The sequence below is a fragment of the Pan troglodytes genome, chromosome 20 (assembly GCF_028858775.2).
Source record: "Pan troglodytes isolate AG18354 chromosome 20, NHGRI_mPanTro3-v2.0_pri, whole genome shotgun sequence".
In the NCBI taxonomy this organism is placed as follows: Eukaryota; Metazoa; Chordata; class Mammalia; order Primates; family Hominidae; genus Pan; species Pan troglodytes.
This window is the reverse complement of record NC_072418.2, coordinates 46,689,558-46,716,465: the sequence shown is the minus strand read 5'-3', so window position 1 is coordinate 46,716,465 and position 26,908 is coordinate 46,689,558. Positions and strand designations below refer to the sequence as shown.

At 50.3% G+C, this 26,908-nt stretch overlaps 1 protein-coding gene across 4 annotated transcripts; it reads left to right on the top strand.

Moving 5' to 3' along the window:
• The first annotated feature begins 1,942 nt into the window (after nt 1-1,942).
• Nucleotides 1,943-26,280, top strand: SMG9 (SMG9 nonsense mediated mRNA decay factor). Of its 4 annotated transcripts, none has more exons than XM_009435752.4 (14): nt 1,943-2,446; nt 6,364-6,519; nt 9,059-9,133; nt 9,214-9,478; nt 9,572-9,669; nt 12,224-12,336; nt 17,188-17,299; nt 19,197-19,292; nt 19,732-19,817; nt 22,940-23,046; nt 23,702-23,809; nt 23,983-24,111; nt 24,433-24,577; nt 25,755-26,275. In XM_009435752.4, exons 2-14 carry the CDS (start codon nt 6,370-6,372, stop codon nt 25,831-25,833), a joined length of 1,563 nt encoding a protein of 520 aa, XP_009434027.1. In that variant the 5' UTR covers nt 1,943-2,446; nt 6,364-6,369; the 3' UTR covers nt 25,834-26,275.
• Nucleotides 26,281-26,908: the final 628 nt, after the last annotated feature.

Here is a 26,908-nt window from a genome sequence, read left to right as displayed (position 1 = left end):
CTCGTGCCTCGGCCTCCCGAGCAGCTGGCATTACAGGCGCATGCCACCACACCCGGCTAATTTTTGTACTTTTAGTAGAGATGGGGTTTCGCTATGTTGGCCAGGCTGGTCTTGAACTCCTGACCTCAGGTGATCTGCCTGCCTTGGCCTCCCAAAGTGCTGAGATTACAAGTGTGAGTCACTGCGCGGACCAACATCTGTTAAACAAATTAGGGGAGAAGGTTATAGTGATGTATATAAAGCAGAGAGCACACAGCCTGGTACACAGTGGGTCCAAGGTCAATGCCAGGCCTCCTCTTTCCCTCTTTTAAGAAAATTCTACCTCTGAGGGTTGCCCTGATGTGAAACTGGCAATCGTGAGTGATCTGGGGTTGAGAAATTCAGATATGGCCTGAGCTGAAGAAGTAAAATTGGACACTGATAGACATAATACAGAGATGGCCTGTCATGTGTATCTTTATCAAACACCCAGAATCTTTCCCCAGAATCCATCAACAGTGGACTCAAGTCATTCTGGGTGACTGGTGTTTCTACCTGTGGCAGCCTGGAGAGGTGGCTCCACCTGGTACTGGTACTGGGACAATGACAGTAGGGATGAGGCCTGGAGGGGAGAGGGCTGCTCAGAATCTACAACTATCAGCATGGTAGATCACAAAATAATACACAGTGACAACACACAGTACTATTAGGCAACAGGCACTGTTCTATGCACTCTCACCCATTTAATGCTGGCGGCAATGTTGTAAGGTTATACCACACCCAATTCACAAACAGGGACGTAGAAGTAGAGAGTATTAAGTCACTTGGTCAAGCTCAGCCGCTATTTATATGAACTCAACACATGCTCTTAACTCCAATGCTTTATTATAACAGCAGCTCCAGAAGGAAACCGGGAACCAGTGCTTTAGGAAAGGAAAATGGGAACCAGAGGTGGAAACTTACTTTTATTGTATACAGCCAGAGAGGTTTGAATTGTGTATGTACATGTAATACCTGTTCAAATATAATTTTAAAAAACATTTTTTTAGACCAGCCACAGTGGCTCACGCCTGTCATCCTAGCACTTTGGGAGGCCGAGGCGGGCGGATCACTTGAGGTCAGGAGTTCGAGACCAGCCTGGCCAACATGGCAAAACCCAGTCTCTACTAAAAATACAAAAAATTAGCCAGGCGTGGTGGACGCCTGTAATCCCAGCTACTTGGGAGGCTGAGGCAGGAGAATCGCTTGAATTTCAGGAGGTGGAGACGGCAGTGATCCGAGATCTCGCCACTGCACGCCAGCCTGGGTGACAGGGCGAGACTCTGTCTCTAAATAAATAAATAAAATTTCAAATAAAAAGCTAGAACCTTCCCATTCACCCACTCTGCCCACTGGGGAACGGCCGACCCTTCCGAATGCGCATGCGCTCTCCAGGCCGCGCCCCTCGCCCAATGTTCCTCTTTGGCGCGCACAAGACTCCGCCCACGTGCGTTTAAATTTTCGACCCTGGCGCTGATTCCCTCCTCCAACGCGGCCTTCGAGGGTTTTAAACATAGTTCTGTCTCAGACTATTCTGCATCTCCCAGGCCTTAAGGATAAAACTGACACTGGAGACCCTTCAGGGTCTGACCTGCCCATTCTGCTGCCTCACCTCCCACCCGGGTGGACCCTGAATCCAAGCCAGTCTAGACCTCTCCCCCGGGGTCTTCGCCGCCTTTGCTTAGCTGTTCCCTGGAGTACCCTCGCCTGCCTGTCCTTCAAGGTCCAACCGGACCCGCGCCCTTTCCTAAGTGATTTGAGGCCCTGGCAGTCTCTCCACAGGCCGGGGTGTCTTCCAGGGCGCACGCCAAGTCTGATTCATTCGTGTGTTCTTGGCACTCAGCCCAGAACAGTGAAATTCCTCCCTGTCGCCCCACCCCACTGCATCCCGCCAACATCACTGAAGAGGCACAACTCGAACCCCAGATCCGGGCCGCTCTCCCTCCTGCCGGCTCCTTGGCGTATCCATTTCCCTACTCATCTCCCCACCCTCAACCCCCCAACCGCGCGCACGCGCATTGAGTCAGAGCCGCGGCGTCCTCCGGCCTCCCGCTCCGGAACCCGCATGCGTGCTGAAGCCGACCGCCTCCATGCACGCATGCTCAGCCCGGCGAGCGCATTCAGCGCTCGAGCGTCCAGCCCTCAGCGCATGCGCAGGACGAGTCGCCTGAGGGAACTGATCTCAGCTCGGCCCCGCGTTACATCCTCCTCCTCTTCCTCCTTCGGGCCAGCTTTCCTTAGGGGCTGCAACCCGGACGCCGAGGCCGGTTTCGGAGTGGGGAGTGCCCATTTTCTCTCCTTCCCACGTTCCTGGCCCCCAGACGCCATTTGCAGGCGGGTGGCTTGGGTCAGCCTCCCCGCCCCCACCCGACTCCCGTCACGGGAGAGCGCACACCGCGCCCCGAGAACCAATCAGCAGCCGTCTTAGGTAAGGGGGCCGCGAGCCCGCGCTAGGCTAGCGCACCGGCGGCGGGCGGGGCGCTCCGGCAGGCCCCGCCCCCGCCTTGGCCATTGAAAGGTCGCTGGGACGTCCGGCGGGGGTGCGGCACTGAGTAGGGGGCCGGCGACCGTCAATTCGATACTGGGTTGGCAGGAATGGGGGCGGGGGACGGAAATAACGTGTGAATGAGAAACTTATGCTCTGCGAGATCCAAGTACAGCCTGCAAACTGCCCGTCAAGTACTGGGGAGGCCGCCCCAATAACGTGTAACGAGAAACTTGAGTTGGGTTCCCCGAGGGAAGCTTTGTAAAGCAATGCCTAAATCCAGGGGAGGCCCCCTTTTAGAACCCCGTAGAGAGAAGTTTAAATCCTAGGGAGTCCTTAGGAAAATGTGCAAATCGACTACAGTTCTGGGGTGGGGAGTGCCCCACGAAGTGGGCTTACATACTCAGGAATCGGGAAAGTCTCCCCAAATATTTGCAAATAGTGAGGCTCTGGGAGATCCCCGAAGGGAGTGTGTGAAGCGATGCCTAAATACTGAGGAGACACTCCCCAAAAATATGTAAATTCGATTTGTTAATTTTCGGGAAGTCACCCTAGAAGTCCATCAGCAGACACTTAAATAGACCAGCTTTCCTAAGTTTGGGGGTAATCCCCAAAGGAGCCCGGAAACAGCATTGGAAGTCCCCAGCTTGCATGTGGGTGGGCTTTTTTTTTTTTTTCTTTGAGACGAGTCTCGCTATGTCGCCCAGGCTGGAGTGCAGTGGCACGATCTCGGCTCACTGTATCCTCCACACCTGGTTTAGGTGGGCTTTTAAGTTCCAAGGAACTCCCCACATTCAGATACTGTGGAAGCTCCCAGAATAAAGGGCACAGGGAGGCCAGGTGCGGTGGCTCACCCGGGGAATCCGATCACTTTGGGAGACCGAGGCCGGCGAATCACTTGAGGCCAGGAGTTCGAGACCAGCCTGGCCAACATGGCGAAACCCCGTCTCTACTGAAAATGCAAAACTTAGCCCGGCCTGGTGGTATGCACCTGTAATCCCACCTACTTGGGAGGCTGAGGCAGGAGAATTGCCTGAACCCGGGAGGCAGAGGCCGCAGCCAGCTGAGATCGCGCCACTGCACTCCAGCCTGGGCAACAGAGCAAGACCGTCTCAAAAAAAAAAAAAAAAAAAGAAAGAAAAGCATTCACACAGGGGCGCTTACTTTGCACAGGAAAGGGCATCCTCATAGGCCAGTAAACAGAAACTTCAGGGCTGGGCAGTATCCCAATTGAGGCATGAAGACAAGTACTTAAGCACTGGGTAGATTTCAGAATAATGTGTAAAGACACTTAATTGCAAGTGAGGGAGGAGTCTCAGATTCTGGGGAGAATCTCCATCCCAGACTAAGCAGTCATTTCGGTATGGAATGAGTCATTTTCCCTAAGCATCTGTAAACAGGCCCTTGTCCTCCTCTGTCTAGGAAAGCAGTCTTCAACCTGGCTTGTGGCTGGGGGAGAGGTCATGTAGCACAGTAAGAGAGGAGCTAGACAAGCCACTTGTCTGGCTAGCAAAATTATGACTGCATCTTGTAAACAGACCCTTCCATTCTGGAGAGTCTTGGAGGGACCTGTTTATGTCATTATGAGGTGGGGCAGGGGAGGATTCATGGAGGGATTTAACAGATACTTCCAAGCTAAGCAAGGGTCAGCAAACTTTTTTTTTTGAGACAGGGTTCTGCTTTTTTTTTTTTTTTTTTTTTTTTGAGACAGGGTCTTGCTTTGTTACCCAGGCTAGAGTGCAGTGGTGCAGCATGATCATGGCAGCCTTGACCTCCCAGGCTCAAGTGATCCCACCACCTCAGCCTCCCAAGTAGCTGGGACTACAGGTGCATGTCACCACGCCCAGCTACTTTTTTCTTTTTTAAATGTTATATAGAGACAGGATCTTGCTTTGTTGCCCAAGCTGGTCTCGAGCTCCTGGGCTCAAGCAGTCCTCCTGTCTCGGCCTCCCAAAGCGTCGGGATTACAGGTGTGAGCCACCATACTCGGCCATTCAGTGAAACTTTCTGTTAAGGCCAGAGAATAATTATTTTAGGCCCTGCAGACTGTATTGTCTGTCTCAGCTCTGCCATTGCATCAAGAAGGCAGCCACAGACAGTTTCTAAATTGATGGATGTGGCCATGTTCCGATAAAACTTTCTATTTACAAAAACAGAAAGCAGACCAGATTTGGCCCCTAGGCCACACTTTGTCAACCTGACTTCTGAGCTTGAGCAGATAGCCCCACTGAGTTCTACAAACAGTTAAGTAGTCAAATACCGCCCTAGACTGATGTGTGAACAGCTGGGAAAACTCTCTAAGGACCTGTAAACAGATACTGAAATGGTGGAGAGTGGGTTGCATAGGTAGCCAGACATTATATAACATCTCAAATAGAATAAACACTGGAGACACCTTGAAATGAAATTCACTGTGAGGGAAGGCAGACCGTCAGGAACGGAAGACAGACAGACACTGAAATGTAGTGGGATACCAGGTGAAAATAGGCCCTTGAGTGTTGGAACCCCACCATGACATACACTAGTAAGTGGCTGGAGCCCCACCATGACATACGCTAGTAATGGCTAATCAAGAGTAGCTGTTGGACTGAGGATCACATTGCTAGTTTGTAAGCAAATGCCTTGCTGCATTTTGGTAAGGAGAATATCCTATTTTTATGTGAACTTGCCCCTGTGAGTTTATTTATGTTGGAGCATTTTAATAGTTGGGAATAGTTTTGGCTGCAAGTAAGAGATAGATGTGTATTTGTTTTTCACTGCCTCTCGAAGTAGGCAATTCAAGGTTAACGTGGAACCCCCCAACCTTGTGTCTTGTTTTGTTGTACCTTCCATTAAATTGCCTTACAGCCCAGGATAGCTGCTTGAGCTCCAACCTCCACACCCACATTCCTGTCACTGGGAGGAAGGGGCAGAAGGCATGTGCCAGAGTCTGTGAAGGGAAGTTGCTGGAAGCTGCCAAGCCACACTTCTAGTGTCATACCATAGCCAGAAAGTACTTACTCACATGGCCACACCTAACTGCAAACAAGGATGAGAAGTTTGTTCTGGATAGCCATGTACCTAGCTCAGAACTGAGGGTTTTACTTTTTTGGAAGAAGTCAGGAGTGGATGTTGGGAACCAGCTTGCAGTTGCTACCACAGGCCCAGAGCTCTGTTGAAAGGAAGGGCCTTGGCCGGGCATGGTGGCTCACGCCTATAATCCCAGCCCTTTGGGAGGCTGAGGCAGGTGGATTGCCTGAGGTCAGGAGTTTGAGACCAGCCTGGCCAACATGGTGAAACCCCATCTCTACTAAAAATACAACAAAAATTAGTCGGGTGTGGTGGTGGGCATCTGTAATCCCAGCTACTCAGGAGACTGAGGCAGGAGAATTGCTTGAATCTGTGAGGTGGAGGCTGCAGTGAGCCGAGATTACGCCATTGCACTCCAGCCTCGGTGACAAGAGCGAAACTCTGTCTCAAAAAAAAGAAGAAAGGAAGACCCTTGGTTGGGCACAGTGGCTCACGTCTGTAATCCCAGCACTTTGGGAGGCCAAGGTAGGTGCATCACCTGAGGTCAGGAGTTCGAGACCAGCCTGGCCAACATGGTGAAACCCCATCTCTACTAAAAATATAAAAATTAGCCAGGCATGGTGGTGGGTGCCTGTAATCCCAGCTACTTGGGAGGCTGAGGCAGAAGAATTGCTTGAACTCAGGAGGCAGAGGTTGCAGTGAGCCAAGATCAGGCCACTGTACTCCAGCCTGGGCGACAGAGAGACTCCATCTCCAAAAAAAAGAAAGAAGGGACTTCATATAGTCTAGGATATGCCAAGTAGAGTAGGAAGAGACTCTGTCATCCTGAAATCCCCTCATTCCCTCCATAGGTAACCATGTCTGAGTCTGGACACAGTCAGCCTGGACTCTATGGGATAGAGCGGCGGCGACGGTGGAAGGAGCCTGGCTCTGGTGGCCCCCAGAATCTCTCTGGGCCTGGTGGTCGGGAAAGGGACTACATTGCACCATGGGAAAGAGAGAGAAGGGTGAGTGTCTGGACCCAGGAGCAGCATTCATGTATCTATTTGGTTCCACGCACCTGCCATGTGCCAGGCACTAATCCAGATGCCGGGGATATATCTGTAAACAAAACCTACCACCCTCATGGATAAAGAAGGTGGAGAGTGATAAAGGAGACTGTTCTAGGTAACATGGTCAGAGAAGGTCTCTCTGAAGAGGTGACTTTTTAGCAGAGACTTGAAGGAGATGAGAGAATAAGCCATGCCAGCATCTGAGATGAAGAGCATTCCAGACAGAAAGAACAGCAAGCACAGAGGCCCTGAGGTGGCCCATATCTGGCGTGTTCAAGGAGTAGCCATAGGAGGCCAGGATGGCTGCAATCGATGAGGAAGGAGGGAGAGAGATAGGAGATGAAGTCAAGTAACTGGGGCCAAATCATGTAGGACCTGGTAGGCCTTGGAAAGAACTTTGTATTTCACTGAGTGAAATTGGCATTGGAGAGTTTGAGCTGAGAGGTGCCATAGCTCATGTTTTAAAGGGTCATGTCATAATAACAACAACTGTTACTCTTTTTACAGAGCAGCCTATACTGTGCTTGCACTGTGCAAAGTCTTTTACATCCTTTGGGTCTTCCTGAACCCTTACAGCTACCCCATGAGGTAGATTCTATGATAGATCTGATTTTCACTAATGAGGAAAATGAGCCCCAGAGGTGAAGGGACTTTTCCAAAATCAGAGTCAGTAAACTTTGGGTCCAGGACTCAGATCCAGGTCCAGCTTAGTCTCACGTATAGCATCGCTCTGCCTGCTGTAGAGAGCGCCCTGGGCTGGGAATCAGGAGGGATCGGCTTGTGCCCAGGCCCAGCCTCACTCCCCTCCTGTACCTAGGTGACTCTCGGCCAGAACCTGCCCCCTGGGCTTTTTTCTCTAGGGCCCTGTCCACCTCAGAGATGTCAGGTAGGGTGGAAGTAGGTGACAATTGGGGCCAGCTTCTGAGCTATAAAACTGTACAAACATGAAGAATAGTTTATTCACAGTGAGCTGGGCTCTTACTTGCTCCTTCTCTTGGGCCACAGTGTAAATGAGAACACGTAGTCTCTCTTCCTTCCACATAATGCCCTCCTGGGGAATGTTATCCCGCCACACCTTCAGGTTTAATCCTTGAACAAGCACCTCCTAAATCTCATCTTTGTCTCTAAATGTGCTACTGAGCCCTGGCAGCCTCTTGTCACACCCATGGGCTTCTTATCCTCTGTGTCCCGTGCTGACCTCAGCATCTTTCTGCCATTTTTCCTCTTCCCATTTTTTTCTCCCATATCAGTGACAGCCCATTGGGCCTTATCCTGAATGCCTCTCTCGCCTCTCCCCTGCTTCCTCTGTGCTAGTCAGGCACCAGTGCTTTACATTCTGCCGCCTGGTTATATCTGTGTGTCTTCTCTCTACCCTCACAGCGTTCATCCCAGGTATAGACTGAATATCCGAAGTGCTCCAAAATTCCAAATGTTTTGAGCACCAACATGACATTTAAGGGAAATGTTTATTGGAGCCTTGCAAATGGATTTGGGGTGCTCAACCAGTAAATATGCAAATATTCCAAAGTTCAAAAAAATCCCAAATTCAGAACACTTCTGGTCCCAGGCATCTGAGATAAGAGATACTCAGCCTGTATCATCTCCCCCTTCCTAGCCTCCTGGAAGTCCACAGCCTCTCCTCCTGTAGTTTTTCCCTTGAAACTTCTTTTCGAAGCACTTTCACTTCGTCTTTTTGTTTGTTCTTCACCGTAAGCCAGTGAAGTGAGCAGGGTTTAAGTAAGTGTCCTCAGTATATTGGTGAAGGAACAGACACAGTTAGGGGTCAAGACTCTCATGAGGTTACTCAAGGAACCAGAGAAAGAACGGGACTCAGACTCAGATTTCTCCCCTCTTCAGCAGACTGAGGGTAAGTTGGGGAGGCATGAAGAGGTCAAGGCTTGGGATCAGCCTGCCAGCTTTGCCAGAGCAGGAGGGGGCTGAGGCAGAGGTGATCAGGATAGCAAGTGCCACCAGCAGCTCTCACATAGTGAGCACCTGCCATGTGTCAGGTGCCATGCTAGACACTTGATGAGTTCTCTCTCCTTTCATCCTCATCATAGTCTGTGAGGAAGGAATTCCCATACCCACTCACAGATGGGAAAATGAGGCATAAGTGAAGGTGGTGAGGGTGGTTCCTTATTCAAGTTCACACAGCCAACACGAGGCGGGATCAGGTTTGCACCCAGACCTGTCTAGCTCCTAGTTCCTTTCCTCCTGGGCTTGTTGCCCCGCAGAGGCAGCTGAGCAGAATGCTTGAGGATTTGGTTCTGCAGCCAGGCTGCCTGGGCTTTGTGACTTTGGGCAATCTGCTTAACCTTTCTAGGCTTCATTTTCTTCATCTGTAAAGTGGGGGTAATAATAGTATCTATCTCACAGGGCTGTTGGTAGGATCAAGGTAGTTAATATATTTCGGCATTTAGAATAGTTCATGGTACATAAAGATCTGGAATGTCCAGGAGAGCCATTCATGAGTAACTGCCCTCCCTCACCACAGGATGCCAGCGAAGAGACAAGCACTTCCGTCATGCAGAAAACCCCCATCATCCTCTCAAAACCTCCAGCAGAGCGGGTGAGCAGAGAAGGAGGGAAGAGGGGGAGCCGTTAGGGAAGGGATTGCCCCCATTGATGGAATTTTTTTTACCTCCGTAGTCAAAACAGCCACCACCTCCAACAGCCCCTGCTGCCCCGCCTGCTCCAGCCCCTCTGGAGAAGCCCATCGTTCTCATGAAGCCACGGGAGGAGGGGAAGGGGCCTGTGGCCGTGACAGGTGCCTCTACCCCTGAGGGCACCGCCCCACCACCCCCTGCAGCCCCTGCTCCACCCAAGGGGGAGAAGGAGGGGCAGAGACCCACACAGCCTGTGTACCAGATCCAGAACCGGGGCATGGGCACTGCCGCACCAGCAGCCATGGACCGTGAGTTGGGGCTGGGCAGTACCAGGTTGGGAACTGGCGTCTCCTCACAGATCCTCACTGCATCCTCTGTCTCCTGCTTTCTCCAATCTCCAGCTGTCGTGGGTCAGGCCAAACTACTGCCCCCAGAGCGCATGAAGCACAGCATCAAGTTGGTGGATGACCAGATGAATTGGTGTGACAGTGCCATCGAGGTACCGAGGGGTCCCGCCCTGCCTGAGCTTCCGCACATCCTGCATCCTCTGATCCTCCACCTCTTTGTAGGCAACACCAGACTGGAGGGTTTTGAGGCAACTTACAGCAGTGAGAGGGGGTGGAATCAGAACATTCTCACCTAACCAGAGCGGAATTTCAACTAGCTCAGCTGTGCTTGCTAGTTGGTAAAATACAGAACTACTTTGGTACCGATTGGTAAAGAAGTACTCTTACTACCACCCCAGGACCCCTGGGATCTCCCGTGCCATCCACAGCAGGGGAGTCTTTTGGATCCTGCTCCAGTACCCTTCTTATTTGGTTGAAACCCTTGCTGGTGGCTCATGCCTGTAATCCCAGCACTTTGGGAGGCCAAGGTAGGAGAATCACCTAAGCCCAGGAGTTCAAGACCAGCCTGGGCAACATAGGAATACTCCATTTCTACCAAAAATTTAAAAATTAGCCAGGCATGGTGGCAGGAGGCATCCAGGCCACTCAGGAGGCTGAGGTAAGAGGATCACTTGACTCCAGGAGGTCAAGGCTGCAGAGAGCTGTGATCATGACATTGCACTCCACCCTCAACAACAGAGTGAGACCCTGTCTCAGTAAAAAAAAAAAAAAAAGAACAAGAAACCCACGCTGTCTCAGTGTTAACTGTTTTGAATGTCACTCCCCCAAAGTGACCCCCATCCATCCCACCACCCCCTGCTCTAGTTCAGACCTCACATTCCTAGATCATCATACATAACACCAGTCTCCCAGACGTTGTGTCCCTTCTTCTGCTTTTTCTCCCCTAGACCTGTCCCACCCCTGCTCAGATTGTCCCAGAGGTGTCACCTCTCCTACCCAGCAGCCTGGACTTATTAGCACAGCCTCAAGTCCATTTATTGCCTTGCCCCTGCCACTTCTGTGTCCACTCTCACATTGGAATTAACTGGGGAGCTTTAAAAAAACAAAAAACAAAACAACAACAAAAAACCAAACCCTACCCTTCAGCGCTATTAAGGAAAACTTTCTGCAGTGATGAAGATCATATATATTTGAACTATCCGTCCAGTATGGTAGCCGCTATCCCCAGATGTGGCTTTAGAGCACTTGAAATGTGGCTAGTACAACCAAACAGAATTTTTAATGTTGTTTAATCTTACTAATTTAAATAGCCATGTATGATCAATGCCTACTGATTGAACAGGGCATCCATAGATATTCTGCTTTAATGTGTTAAAGCACGTTAAATCCTGATTGGGCCCAGGATTTGCTTTATTTATTTAGGAGACGGTCTCGCTCTGTTGCCTAGGCTGGAGTGCAGTGGCACCATCTCGGCTCACTGCAACCTCCACCTCCCGGGTTCAAGCAGTTCTCCAGCCTCAGCTTCCCAGGTAGCTGGGACCACAAGTGTGCGACATCACGCGCAGATAGTTGTTTTTTGTTGTTTTTTTGAGATGGAATTTCGCTCCTGTTGCCCAGGCTGGAGTGCAATGGCACGATCTCGGCTCACCGCAACCCCCGCCTCCCGGGTTCAAGCAATTCTCCTGCCTCAGCCTTCCGAGTAGCTGGGATTACAGGCATGTGCCACCACACCCAACTAATTTTGTATTTTTAGTAGAGATGAGGTTTCTCCATGTTGGTCAGGCTGGTCTGTAACTCCCGACCTCAGCTGATCCGCCTGCCTCGGCCTCCCAAAGTGCTGGGATTAAAGGTGTGAGCCACTGCACCCAGCCGGGTTTTGTATTTTTGGTAGAGACGGAGTTTCACCATGTTGGCCAGGCTGGTCTTGAACTCCTGGCCTCAAGCGATCCTCCCATCTTGGCCTCCTAAAGTGCTGGGATTACAGGTGTGGGCCACAACACCTGGCCTATAGGATTCGCTTTTAAAAAACAAAACAAAACAAAATTTTAAGGTAATTCTGAGGAGCAGCAGCCACAGTTCAGGACGTAGCTGTTTTCCTTGAGGAGTGTCTCTTACACCCCCTGGTGGTGAAAGTCAGCAGAGCTGGTGGCCCAGAGTTGGTCTCAGTTAATTTCCAGAGGGGCTCTTAAATCCCACAGACGACAGCATATGAATGTAAAAAAAAACAAAAAAACACACACACAGACGAAAGCCTGGGTGGCTCCTGTTTGCATACCACTGCCTTTCATGTGCTTTCCCAGGTTTGCCAGGAACCTGTGCCAGTAGCCCTCAGTCGCCGAGTCCTATCTTCTCCAACCTGCCCTTCTGTTCCTGTGACTCTCACTTTCACTTCTCCAAGATCAGACTTCCCTTTTTCCCGCTGTGTTCAGCCACACTGATTTCCTTTTAGCTTCTTGACCATGCTAGGCTCTTTTCTACTTCAGAGTTCTCACAGACACTGTTGTTTGTGTCTAAAACATTTCACATAATCCTACCATGACACGGAACGGAGGCCCTATGCCTAGTTGAAGGGGTTGGGACTATAGGAGTTTCTCTTCATATATGATAAGGCAGGTGGGGGAGCCACAAGGGTCTCTGGAGTCCCCCCCTCATTCCAGCTCCAGCAGCTGACAGACTTGTCAGAGTCATTTATGTATTTTCCCACAGTACCTGTTGGATCAGACTGATGTGTTGGTGGTTGGTGTCCTGGGCCTCCAGGGGACAGGCAAGTCCATGGTCATGTCATTGTTGTCAGCCAACACTCCAGAGGAGGACCAGAGGTGAGGGGCTATCAGATAGGGTGCAGGAGGGAGGTGGGCACCCACCGGGAGCAGGGGCAAGGTGGGCTTGGGTGTTTCAAGTGGTGTTACCAAAGGACTTTGGAAAGTTGCTTTTCTTCTGTAGGCCTCAGTGTCTTCATGAGATGAAGATGATAATGGGCTGGACTAAATCTGTGTAGCTCCAAGGCATCCAATCCTGTTCCTCCCTCCCTCCCTCCCTTCCTGGCTGGCCCCAGGAAATGGTACAGGCCCTAGACAGGAAGTGGGATGATGTAGTTGTTAAGGTTTTGGATTTGGGCCCACCTCAGGCTCAGCCCTGCTACATAACTGGTTGACCTTGGACAGGTCACTTCATTTCCCGTATCCCCTGTCCAAGTAGATTTTTGGAGAATAAAATAAGATCAAGAAGGCAAAAGTTAATGAGCACCTGGCATAGAGCAAGTATCACAGAATGGTAGCTGATACAATCTGAGAAGTAGAGTGGGGAAAGAGATCTGGAGACAGAGAGTGGTTTCTGTACCAGCCTCAGTCCTACTGTGTCACCTTGGGAAAATGGCTCTGCTTCTCCAGGCTGGGGAGGATCAGACATGAGGATTCTCTGGCCTGAACAACATTCTTGAGTAAGGATGGAATGTGATTATGAAGATAAAGCATAAGGGCACAGGAGCAGGTTTTGGGGAGGGGAGAACTTGAGAAACAGGTCCCGAAACTGGGGGCAGAGAAGGAAAGGGAAAAATGTAGGAATTTGGGAATGGGGGGAGATACACATCCCATTAAGGGAGAATCAAAATGGGGAATGAGAATGGATAGTAGCCACTGGGGTGGTGAAGAACAGAGACACGTTGAAGTTACCTAAAAATACAGGGATCTGTTTTTTTGTAAAGCAGGTGATACTACCCTGGCCTCCATGGATGAGCGTCAGGGGTCCATTAATCCCTTAACAGTATATGCAGAATTTTATTTATTCATTTATTTTTGAGACAGTGTCCTGTTCTTTCACCCAGGCTCAAGTGCAATGGCACGGTCATAGCCCACTGCATCCTCTACCTCCCAGGCTCAAGTGATCTTCCCACTTCAGCCTCCCAAGTAGCTGGGACTACAGGGGCATGCCACCACACCAGCTGGTTTTTAACTTTTTTGGTAGAGATGGCGTCTTCCTCTGTTGCCCAGGCTGGTCTCAAACTCTTGGGCTCAAGCAATCCTCCCGCTTTGGCCTCTCAATGTGCTGGGATTACAGGTGTGAGCCACCACCCTGGCCATATGCAGAATTTTGCACACATTTGCAGTCAGGCTTTTCTTCTAGGGAAAAGGTCCCTAGTTTGCACCAGATCTCAGAGTGGGCTGATGGGGATCTAGAAAAGGTGAAGACCACTGTTGTGCGAATACACATCCCATAAAGCTGGAGCTGTGAGGTTCCTCTGCCTCTCTCCCTCCTGTTCTCTGCTCACTCATGACTCAGTTTGGTTCCATTTTGGAGTAGTTCCAGGTCTCAGGTAACATTCTTTCCATTTCAGCTTTTCACCCCAACTAGCAAATTTTCCCCATGGGTCTCAGTTCAGATTCCTGAGGTAGAGAGAATCCTGTCGCCCAGCTTGTCTTTTTGAGCCACGTCAGCCTGTGGTGTGGTAGACTTTAGTATCAACTCTTTTCATCAGGTCTAGGTTTTGCCTCCTAATTCTCTCTCTTTTTTTTTTTTTTTTTGAGACAGTCTCGCTCTGTCGCCCAGGCTGGAGGGCGGTGGCACAATTTCAGCTTAACACAATCTCCATCTCCTGGGTTCAACCGATTCTTGTGCCTCAGCCTCCCGAGTAGCTGGGACTACCATGCCCAGCTTATTTTTATGTTTTTAGTAGAGATGGGGTTTTGCCATGTTTACCAGGCTGGTCTTGAACTCCTGACAGGTGATCTGCCCACCTCGGCCTCCCAAAGTGTCGGGATTACAGGTGTGAGCCACTGTGCCTGGCCTTCCTGCTAATTCTCTTTCTAATTCATCTGTTTCTTCCCTCCTTCACTCCCACCTCCTTAGTCCAAGCCATTATTATCTTACATGCAGGATACCAAGAGGTTTCTGTCTGGTCTGCCTGATTTAATTCAGTTTTGACAAGTACTGTATTAATTGCTTACTATGCGCCAGGCACTGTTCTAGGTGCTGGGGATACAGTGGTATACAAAACGAAAAAATCTGCCCTCGCGGGGCTTATATTTTAATAGGGAAGATAGTAAACAAAATAAACACACTATTTGGCACATTAGAATATAACACAATGGAAAAGGGTTATAGGGAGGTAATGTTGGGCCTAGGTTACAGGTTTTAAAAATTATTACTATTTTTTAAGAGACGAGGGTCTTGCTCTGTCACCCAGGCTGGAGTGTAGTGGCCTGATCATGGCTTCACTGAAGCCTTGAACTGGGCCCAAGCCATCCTCCCACCTCGGCCATATGAGTAGCTGGGAACCACAGGTATGCACCACCATGCCCAACTAATTTTTTAATTTTTTGTAGAGACAGGATCTCACTGTGTTGCCCAGACCGGGCTCACGTGATCCTTTGACCCCAGCCTTCTGAGTAGCTAGGACTACATTTGTGTACCACCGTGCCTGGCTAATTTATTTATTTTTTATTTTTGAGACAAGTGTTGCTCTGTCACCCAGGGTGGAGTGCAGTGGCTCAATCTTGGCTCACTGCAACCTCTATCTCCCAGGTTTAGGCAATTCTCCTGCCTCAGCCTCCCGAGTAGCTGGGATTACAGGCGTGCACCACCACATCCAGCTAATTTTTGTATTTTTAATAGAGACAGGGTTTCACCATGTTGGCCAGGCTGGTCTTGAACTCCTGACCTCAAGTGATCATCCCACCTTGGCCTCCCAAAGCTCTGGGATTACAGGCATGAGCGACCATGCCCTTAATATTTTTTGTAGAGATGAGGTCTTGCTGTGTTGCCCAGACTAGGTTATAGTTTTAAATAGGATGGTGAGGGAAGGCCTTGCTAAGGGGAACGTTTGAGAAAAAGCATGCTGGGAGGAGCATTCCAGTGAAAGGGACTGGCATGGGCAATGCGTCTGAAGTGGGAGCTTGCCCATAATGTGTGTAGAAGAACGTGGCAGCCTTGGAAGGGGAGTGGTAGGAGATAAGGCCAGAGAGGCAGAGCGAGGCACTCTGGCACTGGGCCTTGTAAGCCTATCTCCACTTTTTCCACCGTACGGTCCTCACCACATAGCAGCAAGGGGACCTTTCAAACCACAGTCTGATCCTGTCACTTGTCTACTTACATCTCTCCAGCAGCTTCTCCAGGCTCATAGGCCAAAGCCTTACCATGCTCCACAAGGGTCTGTGTATCCTCTTCTTGCTCCCTCCCCTCCCACATGCACCATCTTTCTGCTCTTGCCATGCTGGTCTTTGAGTCCTAGTACAACAAGTCACCTACCTTCTGCCGATACAACCTTCCTCTGCGTCCATCCCCCACCCAGTGCCAATTAACTCCCTCTTTCTCACCCTCAGCATTGTCATTTCCCTCTCCAGGGCAGCCCTTTCTGGCTCCACCAACTAAGCAATCTGCACTTGGAGCACTGCACGCCTCTTCTTTCTAACACCCACAGTTACTGATTTCTGGTAATTTGTAAACTAGACCAGAAGCTTCACAGAAGCCGACTTAGTCTTTTTTGTTCACTGCTATATCCTGGTATCTGGCAAATAGGAGGTTTTCCGTATAGTGTTTGTAAAGTGGAAGGATGCCTGCTTTGTGTCAGACAACAGATTATGCATCTTGGGGGGAGATAGAAATTACCCCTTGAGAGATAGGTACTATTACCCTGATTTTACAGATTTCAAAAGGTAAAATCACTTTGCCCAAGTCACAGAGTCACCAAGTTGAACTTAGTGGTTTAGGGCACGGCCCTGCTCTGCCTGCTTTGCCCTCATATTCCCAGCACCCAGCACACGTAGAAGTGAGGGAAACTCACGTGACAGGGGAAGATGCTGGGAACAAGACCCAAACTCCCGGGGCCGGGCGCAGTGGCTCACGCCTGTAATCCCAGCACTTTGGGAGGCCGAGGCGGGCGGATCACGAGGTCAGGAGATCGAGACCATCCTGGCTAACACGGTGAAACCCCGTCTCTACTAAAAATACAAAAAATTAGCCGGGCGTGGTAGCGGGCGCCTGTAGTCCCAGCTACTCGGGAGGCTGAGGCAGGAGAATGGCGTGAACCCGGGAGGCAGAGCCGTCAGTGAGCCGAGATCGCGCCACTGCACTCCAGCCTGGGCGACAGAGCGAGACTCCGTCTCAAAAAAAAAAAAAGAAGACCCAAACTCCCTCTCACTGTGGGAGTGGAGGGCACTCAGTGCTCTCTCTCCAATGCCTGGGATCTAGTAGGTTTATTTGATAATTAACAGCTAAAAGTATATATCATTATATATCAGGCACCATTCTAAGGGCTTTACACATACCGACCTCACAGTAATACACAGAGTTTTGATCATGTGGTTATCCCCGTTTTACAGATGAGGAAACTGATGGAAAAAGGTTAAGGAGTGTGCCTAAAGCCACACAGCCAGGAAGAGGCAGAGCTGGGATCTGAATCCTGGCAGACTGGCGGAATCTCTGCCCTTCAACACCTCAGTGTACTGGCTTCATTAATTGAACTAATGGATCTCTTTATGGATAGGAGTGAAATCGTGTGCTTCAAAACATGCACTACCCCCACCTCCAACCCCCTGACATGGGCCACAGATGAAAAGCTTAGGGAGCAGGCAGGGCACCATGGCTCACATGCTCAGCTCACAGGGTCACACTTCGGATGCATCCAAGGCTGAGAACCAGAGCTCTCACGCACCCCTGCCTGCTCCTCTCCACAGGACTTATGTTTTCCGGGCCCAGAGTGCTGAAATGAAGGAACGAGGGGGCAACCAGACCAGTGGCATCGACTTCTTTATTACCCAAGAACGGATTGTTTTCCTGGACACACAGGTGCCAGCCCCGCCTGCCTTTGCCCCACCCTGCCACATCCTGCATTGAGCCTCTTCCTGGAATGTGATTAAGCCAGAACCCTGCGTGGATTCCATGTGCTTCCAGTCAAGCCATGGACATACTGGCTGCCCTGGGGCAAATTGTGTCTTTTCTTGGCCCTTAGTCTCTTGTCACTTTTGCCCCCATCTCATTGGCCTTCTACACAGTAGCCTAAAGGATTTCTAGTATAGTGCTGAAAAGTGTGGGCCCTGGAGAATGTGTGTTCTGATCCTGTCTGTTAATTCTTACCGGCTGGGTGACTTTCAGTTTTAAACTCCCTTAAACCACAGCTCTTTATCTGTAAATAGGGATGGTAACTGTACTTAGCCTCTTAGGAGTTTCAAGGATTCAGTGGAACAGTCCAGGCAAAGTGCTTGGCCAGGACCTGGCACAAGGTTAGTGCTCAGGCTCGTCACTGTCGTTAGAACTGACTGGTCCTGCGTTTATCTGGCAGTTTTCCTCGGCTTCTCCCTTCCTCTCAGGCAAAGTCCAGATTCCTTAAGCTGGCATTCGGAGGGTATGGCTTGCCTCCCTCAGACTGCCTATCCTCGCCTCTGGAGGAGCCACCAGGCCCCCAGCACACACACACTGATCTCTCTCTTCTCTGGACTTCTCATATCCCGTTTTTACCTGAAACCACCAACAAATTGTGTGACCTTGTCAAGTTATTTATTTTCATTCCTCAGTTTTAAGTGGGAAAAACAATACTGCCTGCCTCATAGGGGTTTTGTGAGGTTTCAGTGCATTGATGCAAGTAAAGTCCTAATGACAGCACCCAACAGGAGTTAGGTGCTAAATACCCTTAGCAATTAATACCATTATCAGTACAATAGGCTCTCGCCTTGCGTTTTTGCCTGGCTAACGCCTTCTTCTTCCTCAAGACTCCACTGGGGTGTGGCCTCCTCTCAGAAGCCCTCCCCTTCCACTGTTGCCCATATGCACCTCCTACCATAGCATGTGATTTGCCACCGTGTCTGTTCCCACTCCCTGCCTGCCCGAAGCTCTTCAGAGCAGAGCCCTGGCTCTGGGGGTGAGAGCTGGGGCACAGGGCCTGGCCCTTTAGTTGGCACTCATAGTTGGTGGAACAGAGTTCTGGTCACTGTGGCATTGATGACACAGAGTGGAAAATCTACAAATGTGATGTGAGCCTTGTGTGCCAGGCCCTGTGCAGGGGCCATGGAGACCTGGAGACAAACCAAACCGGCCATGGTCTGGGTCAGAGACCTGTGAAGAGGAGGACAGAAGTTAAACAAGACAGAATAGAGCACTGCTCAATGTTTGGAGTTTGAGAAAGCGAGCAGTTGTGAAAGCCCCTTTCTAAAAGAATTTCACTGCAGTAAGAAGCCAGTAGACTATCAAGCTAATTTAATTTAGCTCTTAAAGTTTTTTGATTGAATGTTCCTTTAAGAAAAAAAAGTCCGGTGAGCTCACCACTGATTCTTGTACGTACTGATGCAGTTTTTAAAATTCTCACCAGTTTTCACACTAATCTTTTTTTTTTTTTTTTTTTTTACCTAAGTAATTATCTTAGCAAAGTTTTGAAAGTGTATGAAACAACTGACAACAAAATGAGCCTTTAAGGGACATGACTTATTTGAGTAAACGTTAAAAATTCATTAGCACAAAGCAATTTGTTCTCTTTGGGCATGAGGTGCTTGCGAGCAGCAGTGATTTGTAAAGGAGCTGGAAAAGTGTATCAGCTTTGAGTTTTTTTTCTTTAACTTCCTCTTGCTGTTCTAATTAGAAATTGCCTGCCTTTGTTTCTGACCTTGTTTTGTCCTGAGATAGACAATGTATTTGCCTTGAGCGTATGAAACTTCGGTATCTGAGTGACACTCTGTTCTCTTCCTTGCTGCAGCCCATCCTGAGCCCTTCTATCCTAGACCATCTCATCAATAATGACCGCAAACTGCCTCCAGAGTACAACCTTCCCCACACTTACGTTGAGATGCAGGTGAGGGAGCCAAGCCAGGCCCAGGACTGAGGTTTTACATCCCCACCCCCATCCTCCCAAGATCTGGAGAGCTGGGTGTGGGTGGTCCACTTAGTTTCTGCTTCAGAAGAGCCCTGGCTGCCGCAAGGGCTATAGGAAGAGGACAACACTGGGAGTCAGAACTGGCTCAACTCCTGGCTCTGCCCCTCAGGCAAGTCATTTCCCACCCCCTCCCCTTTGAAGCCTCAGCATCTGCCTGTGTAAAATGGGGGTGACAATTCCCACCTTTCCTGAGTTAGGGATGGTCTGTAAGGGAAGTGCCATCACAGTGCTGGGCACACAGTAGCTGCTTGAAGGCTCCTTGCCTTGCTGCCTCCTGAACTGAGTCCTGGGATCAGGGACTCCTGATTAGTCTGGGCAGAAGAGGTCCTCACCTCCCTTCCTTCCTGCCCACCCTCAGTCACTCCAGATTGCTGCCTTCCTTTTCACGGTCTGCCATGTGGTGATTGTTGTCCAGGACTGGTTCACAGACCTCAGTCTCTACAGGTGAGGAGCTGAGGGGTTGGAGGGTGGGGAGGAGGAATGAGGCAGGAGACAAAGGCCCAGAGACTTGAGCCACTGATTCAAGGGACAGCAGCTAGAGGGACCCTTTTAAAATGTAAGTTGGAGCAAATCACTCCCATCTAACCTCCCCCTCAAAGCACTGCCCACACACACAGCCCTCCACTGACTTTACATATCTACCAGAATAAATCTAAAGTCTGCCTGTGCATGGCTTACAAAGTCCTTTGCTCTCTGGTCACCTTGCTGACTTCTCTCACTGTCTCCCCTCGCTCCCTTTATTTTTATTTATTTATTTATTTATTTATTTATTTATTTATTTATTTATTTATTGAGACGGAGTCTTGCTCTGTCGCCCAGCCTGGAGTGCAGTGGCACAATCTCGGCTCACTGCAGCCTCCATCTCCTGGGTTCAAGTGATTCTCCTGCCTCAGCCTCCCGAGTAGCTGGGATTACAGGCACCCACCACCATGCCCAGCTAATTTTTGCATTTTTAGTAGAGATAGGTTTCACCATGTTGGCTAGGCTGGTTTTGAACTCCTGACCTCAGGTGATCCACCTGCCTCGGCCACCTAAAGTGCTGGAATTACAGGCGTGAGCCAGCGCACCTGCCCTCACTCCCTTTATTAAAGCCACAGGGCCTCATGGCTGTTCTTCCTGCAGCCCAGGACCTCTGCACTCCGCCTCCCTCAGTGGGAAATACCCTTCCCGCAGATCTCCTCAGACTCTCGCCCTCGTGCCATTCGAGTCAACTTCAGGCCTTCCCTGACCATCTAACATAGCATCCCCTGTTACTCTCCCCCACTTCTGTGTTTTCCTTCGTTGCATTTACCTCTCCTTAATAGGATACTGTAGCTTTCCTTATGATCTTTCTCCCCCATTCGAATGTAAGCCCTAGGAGGGCAAGGTCCCCAGCACCTCACACAGTGCCTGGCACACAGTAAATATTTACTACAAATTTGCTGAATAAGGAGCATGAGGAGCTGGCTTGTCTGATCCGTGGAGTTTTGCTGTTCATCTCCTTCAGGCTCGTGTGCCCTCCTGTTGGTACTCAGGGAGGCAGGACCTGGCAGGAGTCCTGCCTGAAGCAGCCACAGATTCCAGAAATGCCCCCAGAAGAGACTGGCTCAGAACCTATGGCCACAAGGGCCCTTCCTGGCTTCAGGCCCCAGGAGACCGCTGGGAGGTGTTGGGGGGAACAGCTTTGGGCACACGGACCAGGCAGAAGGAAGGGACAGGAGCTTATAGGGAGAGGAGAAATGGAATTAGGAAGCAGATGCCTTCAGAGCTAGGTAGTGCCTTTGAATCCTAGCTCTTAGTGGGCATGTGTCTCTTTCCTCCTCAGTTCCTCATCAGCAGCATTATGTTGTGCAGATTCAGTGAGTTAAGGAATTTAAAGCATTCAGCTTAGTCCCTGTTACATAGTAAGCAGTTGATGGAGAAAACTTAGTGTTTGTATTAGTAACCCTGGGGACAGGGATGAGCTGAGGGTCTGGCCAACAGCAAAAAAGGCTTGCTGGGGAGTTGGTTGTTCTGACCAGATCTAATGCAGCTAAGCTGTGACTTCATTCTGAAACACCCATTCCTACCACCATCTGGGATTCATTCACATCTAGGTGTGCCAGGCACTGTTCTGGGCACTAGGGACACAGGTGTGAACAAAACAGATAAAAGAGAGAAAACAGATAAAACTCCTTGGGGAGTTTACATTCTGGTAGGAGTATTGGCTCAGGCCAGCACATGGCAGAGCCTTGTTTTTAAGCTCTTGTCTACAGGTGGGCTTCTCAGAGTAGGGGAGCCCCTTGAGATTGTAGATGTGTTTGTGTGTGTGTGAGGAGAATGTCCCCGTATTTTAGCAATCCCATTATCCCTTACCTTAGAAAACAGGTTTATGTACTCTTAACCTATTGTAAAAAATTATTTTAAAATAACATAAACTGAAAATTCCACTAAAAAACCACAGATTTTTTTTTTTTTTTTTTTTTGAGACAGAGTCTCACTCTGTTACCCAGGCTGGAGTGCAGTGGCGCGATCTCGGCTCACTGCAACCTCCACTTCCTAGGTTCAAGTGCTTCTGCCTCAGCTTCCAAAGTAGCTGGGACTACAGGTGTGTGCCACCATGCCCGGCAATTTTTTGTATTTTTAGTAGAGACACGGTTTTGCGATGTTGGCCAGGCTGGTCTCGAACTCCTGACCTCAGGTGATCTGCCCGCCTCAGCTCCCCAAAGTGCTGAGATTCCAGGCGTTAGCCACCGTGCTCGGCCACACAGATATTTATAGCAGCTGTATCCATAATTGCCAAAACTTGGAAACAACCAAGATGCCTTTCAGTAAATCGAATGGATAAATAATCAGTGGCACATCTAGACAATGGAATATTATTCAGCACTAAAAAGAAATGAGCTATCTCACCATAAAAAGACTTAGAGGGTCATTAGATGCAGATCAAGTGAAGCCAATCTGAAAACGCTATATACTTGTAATTCCAACTATACAGACAGTCTGGATAAGGCAGAACTATGGAGACAGTAAAAAGATCAGGGGTTGGAGAGAGGGAGGGATGAATAGGGACAGCACAGAGGATTTTTAGGGCAGTGAAACTACTCTTTGTGATGCTATAATGGCAGACACACACCATTATATGTTTGTCGAAACCTGTAGGATGTACAGCACCAAGAGTGATCCCTGATGTAAACTAGGGATTTTGGGTGATAATGATGTGTCAGTGCAGCTTCATGGGTCTTAAATGAACCATTCAGGTTGGAGATGTTGATAGTCAGGGAGGCTGTGCATGTGCAGGGGGTGTGTGGGAACGCTACGTGCTTTCTTCTCAGTTTTGCTGTGAACCTAAAACTGCTCTAAAAAATAGCCTTTAAAAAAAAATACGGTAAACTCATAAAGAATTTATACAGTTGGTAAATCCATGGGTTGGTATCTGAGAGGATTATCTCTGAATTCTCTGAAATTGTGAGAAACATGGTGTGTATATGGTATTTTTCTGAGCATGGCTGTAGCTTTCATCAGAATCTCAAAGGAAGCCCCTGTCCCAGGCTGTGGGACCTGGGGTGCAAGTGCAAGAGCAACAGCCACTCACCCCAAACCCCAAGGTTCCTGCAGACAGCAGAGATGGTGAAGCCCTCCACCCCATCCCCCAGCCACGAGTCCAGCAGCTCATCGGGCTCCGATGAAGGCACCGAGTACTACCCCCACCTAGGTGAGAGGCTTTCTGGGGACTGGAGGGGTGGGCAGGAGGAAAAATGAGGGGCTGAAAGTCAGGAGCACGCTGGAGAAGTGGGGGGAGAGAGGAAGGAGTGGGGTTCTGGGTGGAGCACTTTTGAGAGTTGTGAGGAGCAAAGTCAAAAAGGATTAGCTGCTTCTTTCTCCCAAGTTCCCACTGCCCTGGTCCAATCCTGACAGTTGAGGGCATGACCCCTGAGCCTGTGTCTGGAATGGGACAGGCCCCAGGTCTGCCTATTTCTGGGTCCCTGGAATCTCCCAACTCAGGAAGTGAGTATTAGGTTGGGTTCATCTGAGTGGCCCCGTCCACCTGTTCTCCCTCCTCTAGCCTTTGCACATGCCGTTCCTTTGCCTGTTTCATCCTTTCTCCGCTCTACTCTTCTGCAAAGACCCAGTTCATTTTATGATGCCTCGCTAGGGCCTCAAAGAGACTAGGGGCAGAAATCAGATCTGACTCACTTCTGGGTCCCCAGCATTGCCCTACACAGAGCCTGGTGCTAAAGTGAAGTGAAGTTACATAAATACACAGTGATCTGAACTCAGGGGTAACAACAGGTCTTTGGGGTGAGAAAGGGGAGTCCATGAAGCCAAGCGATGTCTGCCTGACAGGGCCCGTCTCTTCCCACCCTCAGTCTTCTTGCAGAACAAAGCTCGCCGAGAGGACTTTTGTCCTCGGAAGCTGCGGCAGATGCACCTGATGATTGACCAGCTCATGGCCCACTCCCACCTGCGTTACAAGGGTGAGGGTTCCCACATCACCCCCCAAGCTAGTCAGCCTCCTAATTCCTGATCCAACCCCGTGGGTCAGTCTCTACCCCCAGACTGGTCTCCTGATCCTGCCTTGACTGTCAACAATTCCCACTCCCCAAACCCACAACATGGTACCTGAAGGCTGAAGCGTTTTCTCCTCCAGGGACTCTGTCCATGTTACAATGCAATGTCTTCCCGGGGCTTCCACCTGACTTCCTGGACTCTGAGGTCAACTTATTCCTGGTACCCTTCATGGACAGTGAAGCAGAGAGTGAAAACCCACCAAGAGCAGGTACAGTTACCCTCAACAGGTTCATGGAAAGACGAGTCCTGTCCTGATCAGAGAGAGACCCAGCACCCACTGGTCTAGGAGGCGACATGGGTTGCCTTGGTTTGGGAGCAGTGTGGAGCCTACCTGGTCTGAGAGAAGATCCTCGTTTGTTCCTGGGGTGTGTGGACCCTTTATTAGGAGTGTGTTTCAGAGTCATAAAAGTACAGGAAGAGCTCAGCCGGGGCTGAACTCTCAGGTGCTCCTTGAAGCCCAGGATGCTGTTAACTGGGAGAAAGACCCTGGCAGTCTATCCCTCTTACCCTCCCTGCCCCAACTTTCCAGGACCTGGTTCCAGCCCACTCTTCTCCCTGCTGCCTGGGTATCGTGGCCACCCCAGTTTCCAGTCCTTGGTGAGCAAGCTCCGGAGCCAAGTGATGTCCATGGCCCGGCCACAGCTGTCACACACGATCCTCACCGAGAAGAACTGGTAAGAGCTCTTTGCAGAGGGGGTCAATTTGAGGCACCCCACCCTGGTGTAGAGAGAAGGGGGCGTCCCTTAGATCGGCATGACCTTGTGAAGCCCCTCCTCTCCAGATCTCAGGTTCCTTTTCTGGAACAGTGATGATTGCTACTGTCTTGTAAGCATCTCACCCATGTGGCAACATGCTGTTTCCTGTGACTTTGAATCCTCCTAATCAGCCAGCATCATGTAGGTCCTTGTCACCAGTTTTCCTGGTGGGGAAATTTAGGCTCGGGGAAAAGTGTTACATAGCAAGGCCACACATCTGTGGCTAGGAGTCATTTGATTGCTAGGAGTAGGACCAGTGACCAGATTTAGCTTAAGGAAGATTTATTCCAGGGACCTGATCACAGAAAGCAGGGCCCTGCAGCAGATGGGAACCAGAAAGCCATCAGGGTCTCATTGTTCACACTTCTGCATTTGCCGTGTTTCCTGCCTCTGGCTTTCTCTCCCTGCTTTCACTTGGCCCTGCACTAGCTCTGTGGCCCCTACTTTACATTACTTCTTTGTCCAGAGCCCTCAGCATATGAGTCCAGGTCTTCCTCATCTTACTTCAAAGAGAAAAATTGGAAAGATAAATAGCTTAACTGGGTGCAGCCTCTCTAACTTGGCTCCCTGCATCTGTTTGCAGTTGGCTGTGCCTGGAAGGGGTCAGGAGTGCAGACAAAGCAGGAAGCCCCTCAGGGCTTGTAGGGCAGAGATGGGGCAGAGCTTTGAGTCCCAGCTCTGCTCCTGCCATTGGTCTAAACCAGGACCCAGAGGAGAGAGGGAGAAGATTGTGGGTTGTGCAGCTGCTGTTAGATGTTTTCTATGTCGTAAGACTGGAGGGAGGTGGGAACTGAACCCTCACCCACAAAGCCAGCACTGTGTGGAGTGGGAGAAGTTTAGGTGGTGGAGACTTGAGGTCTTAGTCCAAGCCCTGGAACCTTCAACTTTGCATAACCTGGGTGAGCTAAGAAAAGTTGGGCCACCTCCCATCACTGTTAGGATCCTCCCTGTATCCCAGTCGAGGAGATTGGGCTCCAAGAGGCTCAGAGTCACATCTCAGGTCATAAAAGGGGCCTCAGTTTCTCCACCTGTCCCGGGTTGGTGCTGGGCTGGGGGAGCCCCGGCCAGGTAGCCCTGACTGTTGGCCTCCTCACAGGTTCCACTACGCTGCCCGGATCTGGGACGGGGTGAGAAAGTCCTCTGCTCTGGCAGAGTACAGCCGCCTGCTGGCCTGAGGCCAAGGAGAGGAATGTCATGCAGGGGACCTCCTGGGTCCCCAGTGTACTGCGAGGGAGCACAAATGTCCGTCCCCCGCTGGGGTGGAGAGCGGCAGCAGGCCTGATGGATGAGGGATCGTGGCTTCCCGGCCCAGAGACATGAGGTGTCCAGGGCCAGGCCCCCCACCCTCAGTTGGGGCTGTTCCGGGGGTGACTGTGAGCGATCCCACCCCAAACCTGAGATGGGGCAGCCCGTCCTGTGTCCTCCACAGGGACAAGCAGTGGGAGGAGTCTGAATGGTCACCAGGAAGCCCGGGCTCCATCTTGACCTCCTTTTTCAGGGACAGGAGCAACAGGCCCCTCTTCCCTGACTCTAAGCCCTTCCCTGTAAGGTGAGGCAGGGTCTGGAGAGCTCTTTATTGGAGCAGATCTGGTGATTCAAATAAACACAGTCATGCAAGCCTGTTCTTATGTTCCACTTACTCCTCTACCCAACATGCAGCTCTGGGAAGCAGGACAAATTGGACACCCAGCCCTTGTGGGCAGATGGAGATCAGTCTCTGCTAAGAAGTCCCTAGAAGGGGTTATTCTGTTTCCTGGGGTGGCATCAAGCCTCTCCTGTGTATGTTTTGGATGGGAAAATACACTGGTGCAGCTGAGTACAGCAACTACCCTCGTGTCTTCTGCTCTCACTTAAAGACAGTTACCTGCCTTTGGGTTAAATGCCCAGTTAAATACAGTGCCTAGGCTGGGCATGGTGGCTCACGTCTGTAATCCTAGCACTTTGGGAGGCCGAGGCAGGTGGATCACTTGAGGTCACGAGTTCGAGACCAGCCTGGCCAACATGGTGAGACCCCCGTCTCTACTAAAAATACAAAAAAAATTAGCTGGGCGTGGTGGTGCACGCCTGTAATCCTAGCTACTTGGGAGGCTGAGGTGGGAGAACTGCTTGAACCCGGGAGGCAGAGGTTGCAGTGAGCCAAGATCACGCCACTGCACACTGCAGCTTGGGCAACAGAGCGAGACTCCGTCTCAAAAAAAAAAAAAAATGCCTACTTTTGATTTAAGAAACAGAACTTGTCCTTAAATGTAG

Bases quoted from the DNA above. Each gene is read 5' to 3' on its own strand.
- SMG9 (XM_009435752.4), top strand. From the start codon at position 6,370: ATGTCTGAGTCTGGACACAGTCAGCCTGGACTCTATGGGATAGAGCGG. The intron at 17,300-19,196 runs GTGCCAGCCCCG...TCCTTGCTGCAG, and splicing joins TTGTTTTCCTGGACACACAG to CCCATCCTGAGCCCTTCTAT. The intron at 24,578-25,754 runs GTAAGAGCTCTT...GCCTCCTCACAG, and splicing joins ATCCTCACCGAGAAGAACTG to GTTCCACTACGCTGCCCGGA.